The 3,823-nt window shown below is 47.4% G+C and overlaps 1 protein-coding gene across 1 annotated transcript; it reads right to left on the bottom strand.

Moving 5' to 3' along the window:
* Nucleotides 1-407: 407 nt before the first annotated feature.
* LOC128069401 (cancer/testis antigen 47A-like) lies at nucleotides 408-3,110 on the bottom strand. Its single transcript, XM_052662611.1, has 3 exons — nucleotides 2,441-3,110; nucleotides 1,460-1,601; nucleotides 408-420 (listed from the first exon to the last, which is right to left on the bottom strand). Exons 1-3 carry the CDS (start codon nucleotides 3,108-3,110, stop codon nucleotides 408-410), a joined length of 825 nt encoding a protein of 274 aa, XP_052518571.1.
* Nucleotides 3,111-3,823: the final 713 nt, after the last annotated feature.

Raw genomic sequence — 3,823 nt, 5'->3', positions numbered from 1 at the left:
CCTCTACTTCTGTCTTTACAAAATTGTTTTAAATACAAATTTTATTTTGGGCTGCAATAAAAGACTTTAAAACAGGCTTATCAAATGGTGGAATGTGATGCCTTCCAATGATGTAAAATGGCTTCTCATTTTTAAAGAGATTTAAATCAGGATTATTTATATACATAAATCTATCTACATTTCAGTTTACTACTTTAAAACTTAGTTTTAACTGGAACAAATGCTGTCAAATATCTATAAAAGATAAAAGCCAATTAGATATTGGATTTCTTATTAGATGTTATTAGACAGTTGCTTTTTGGGTGATGGATTTTGGAATGAAATCAGTGTTAACAATGTTCCCATGGGCTCCTGAAAAATCTAAAAATAGTGAACAATGGATCCTTTCTTCTTTCTCTGTCTTCTTTCTAGTCTTCCAAACTGCAGGAAGAAATGAGAGAAAATGAACAATTATACAGCATCAGTCAGCACCAGAAACTTTTTAAATCTAAGAAAACAGTCAGCCTTATGTATATCTGCTGCATCTGAGGGTTATATCTCAACAAGAGAAGAAAAACACATTTTCCTCTTGTAACCTTTACCCTGGATACTGGGTGCATGTACAGCTCGATGGCTTCAATCATGTGATCCTACCAACCTTGTCTCCCTCTTGCCCAACACCATAAATGCTTTTTTTCCCCTTCCTTTGAAAGGCTCGTCTGGGACTTAAATCACTCTTTCTACCTTAAAAGCCTGTGCTCACTCCACAGATGATACTCCCTTACCCTCCCAGACCCTCGGTTTCCGAATCTACCATATAGATACCATATATCTACCATAAAGAAAGAGGCTGTTATTATGAAATACACCACTATGAAAATGAGGGGGAAAATGTTAATCATTAAAGACAAGATATATACCTTCACTACCAACTCAGTGATAAACAACAGTCATACTATGACTGTTTCTTTTGACTGTCACATAAAATACACACATCTACAACCAAACAAATGTTTAAGTATTAATCACTAAATGTGGTCCTACTTGAAAATCTGAACTTTTTGCTATTTGTAAGTAGTTACATTCTAAAAGGTGTCTTCTCTTAGTGCAGGAGACTGCACTTCTGTGGTCAAGAAATGAAGGCCAAAGTAGTGCACAGCCCAGTTGCTGCTGCTTTTAGTCACTGTTCTCTAAAGAAATACTGGTCTTAGGTACTGATACATTTATAACTTGTTGGTAGTCTTACAGATAGAGGACCAAAGACCTCATAAGAACAAATGAGAAGCCATGAAGTATATTTCACTTCATGCTCTTTATATTACTGGGTGCAGGAATGTTCTATAAACATTAGGTAAATTTGAGTTGTTGAACTAATTTTAAACAAACATTTGCTTAATTTACTCCGAGAATTAAAAAGCAAAAACAAAACTGGTAAATGCCTGGGAATAGCTGGGCTATTTTCAAAGCTATACACAGATACCTGGACTTTCTGGGCCTGTCCTTTGCTGGGTCCAGATCCTTTTCTGGTTCTTCTTGTTTTTTGTTATACTTCTTTTCTTTCCCCTCACTTTTGGTGGCCTGCGCCTCTTCTTTGGAGTTCTCATCCTGGCATTCAGCTGTTTCTTTAGAGAAGAATAAAAGACTTTGGGATCAGACATTCACAGAAAAAAAAAATCCCAACTCATAAAGGAATGGCAAGGTATCCAGTATTCTACCCTTAGGAGAAGCAGGAGGACAGAAGCAACTAAGAACAGAGTAACTGGGGGCCTTCCTTCTGGTGGATACAACACTTCCATGGCCCTCACTTTGCTGCTGCTTGATCATTTTCACAATGAAATTATTTCTTCTTTTCTAGTAAATCTGTCACCCTGTGCTACTGATTACTTCTGGTCAAGGATCAGAATCCTCTGGGTCTGATGGTCAGAACTTTCTCGCCAAAATATGTTTCACCCCAATAACAAATTCTGTGGGGAAGCTCATGAGTTCCTCAATCCCCTGAATATTTCCTTTTGACCAAGTGCTCCTGTATGAGTTCATAATGTTTTGGGATCAACTTTCCAAGAATCTTGACATTTTTAAAAGCTATGAACCAAATATGAGGTATGCCATTTGCTTGTTCTCTCCCATGTCCTCTAAAGCTCCCTCTCGAACAGCTGCCTCCACTGACCTTCACCTGTGGGCTCATAACTGGCACTGATCATCTCAGACCTCTTACCAGGGTTGGTAGAGGGCAGCTTATTTTCTCCCCAAACCAAATAAGTCGTTATGGAGTTGGGCTCCTACTGGGCCCCTCTGGCCTTCGATTCAAGGAGGCCCTGACTCCCAGCCTCCCCTCCTGAGGCACTCCACCCTCTGAGCCTGCCCCCTCTTCGGGATCCCCGGTCCCCAGACCCGGCCTGCAGCTGCCAGTGTCTCCGTCCCCCCCCAACTCCCGCCCCCACCCCGCCCCTCGAATGCTCACTCTCAGGGGCGGCCGGCTCCTGTGCCATCTCCCACAAGCTGGACTCAGACTCCTCGGTGGCCGTCTCCCGTAAAGAGGCCTCCTCGGCTTCCTCGGCCTCCTCGGCCTCCTGGGCTTCCTCGGCCTCCTGGGCTTGCTCCGCCTGCTCCACCTCCTGGGCCGGGGCTTCCTCCGCCTGCCCCTCCCCCGGTCCATCTGATGGCACCGGGACCCCGGAGAACTCGGCCACGGTGGCTGAGCCGCGGTTGGACGAGCGCGGCCGGGTCTGGTGCCAGACCAGCACGTGGTCGTCATTTGGCCGCACTAGGACGTGGTTGTTGTGCAAACGGTTCAGCATCGAGTGCATCAGATTCAGGAACGTTAAGCGGAAGCCGGTCATGGGGAAGTGGCGTGAATCCACCACGCGGTTCACGCCCTCCGCCTGCTCCTCCTCCTCCTCAGCCGGCCCGATGTCCGACTCCTCCTCAGCGTTCCCGCCCTCCAGGGCCGCCTCCCTCTGGCCTCCTGAGGCCCCCACGACTCCACCCGCCTCAGCCTCAGGCATGGAGTCGCCCCTGCGAGGCTCGGAGCTGCGGTCCACACCGTCACGGGCTCCGGCCTGTGCCTCCGCCACACCTGCTAGGCCTTCCTGCCCGCCAGGGGCCAGATTTCCATCCCCCGTGGTGGACATGGCAGTGGGCAGTTACCTCAGCCGGGCTGGCGACGATGGCAGTGGCGCAGGTGGTGGCACCCGAAGTGGCTGCCCTGAGAGGAGGCTGAGGGCAGTGAGATGGAACGAGGCAGTCACTGAAGGGACCACAGAGGAGGCCCAACGATCGGGAGGGTAGGCGGCCAACGGCGGAAGCGTCCCACGGAAGCCGGGCCTCGGGCAGCGGAACCAGGCCACGGTCGGGGGGCGGGGCCAGAACAGTTGACTGTGACGTGTGCCCCCTCGTCACGAGCTTTGGCCTCATTTGCTGACAAACAAAGATTGACGTGCTCTGTGTCCAGTGAACGGCCAAGGCCCTTGGTCGTCAGATTGCTTACAATTGCCGACTTGTTCTTTGACGCCTTAGGGTTCTAACGTGTTGAGGTCTTCTAGGCTTGTGTCCTTTATGTAATTGTGCAGGAAATTACTTATGAAGGCATCCTGGGCCATATGAACTGTGAGAAATTTCCCACCTGGGAATTTCCACCTGGTAATGGCTCATGTGAATAGAGACAGGGTCATAAAAATGTTGTATATCTCAGATGTTAGCAGTACTAAAAAGCTCCCAAGAAGAGAAAGAGAATTTGGACAATTTAACTTAGTTAAAAATAGTTGGAAAAGAGTAGACAAATTGAAATGAATGCAGCAAGAGCTGAATGTTGAAGAAGTGTTGAAGGAGTTAGGAGCTAGAAGGT

The sequence above is a fragment of the Budorcas taxicolor genome, chromosome X (assembly GCF_023091745.1).
Source record: "Budorcas taxicolor isolate Tak-1 chromosome X, Takin1.1, whole genome shotgun sequence".
NCBI classification, from domain to species: Eukaryota; Metazoa; Chordata; class Mammalia; order Artiodactyla; family Bovidae; genus Budorcas; species Budorcas taxicolor.
The sequence above is the reverse complement of the archived record's forward strand: the minus strand, read 5'-3'. Positions and strand labels throughout refer to the sequence as shown.

Coding starts and splice junctions, on each gene's coding strand:
- LOC128069401 (XM_052662611.1), bottom strand. CDS start 3,110: ATGTCCACCACGGGGGATGGAAATCTGGCCCCTGGCGGGCAGGAAGGC. Junction 1,602..2,440: donor GGAGCCGGCCGCCCCTGAGA/GTGAGCATTCGA, acceptor TCTTCTCTAAAG/AAACAGCTGAATGCCAGGAT.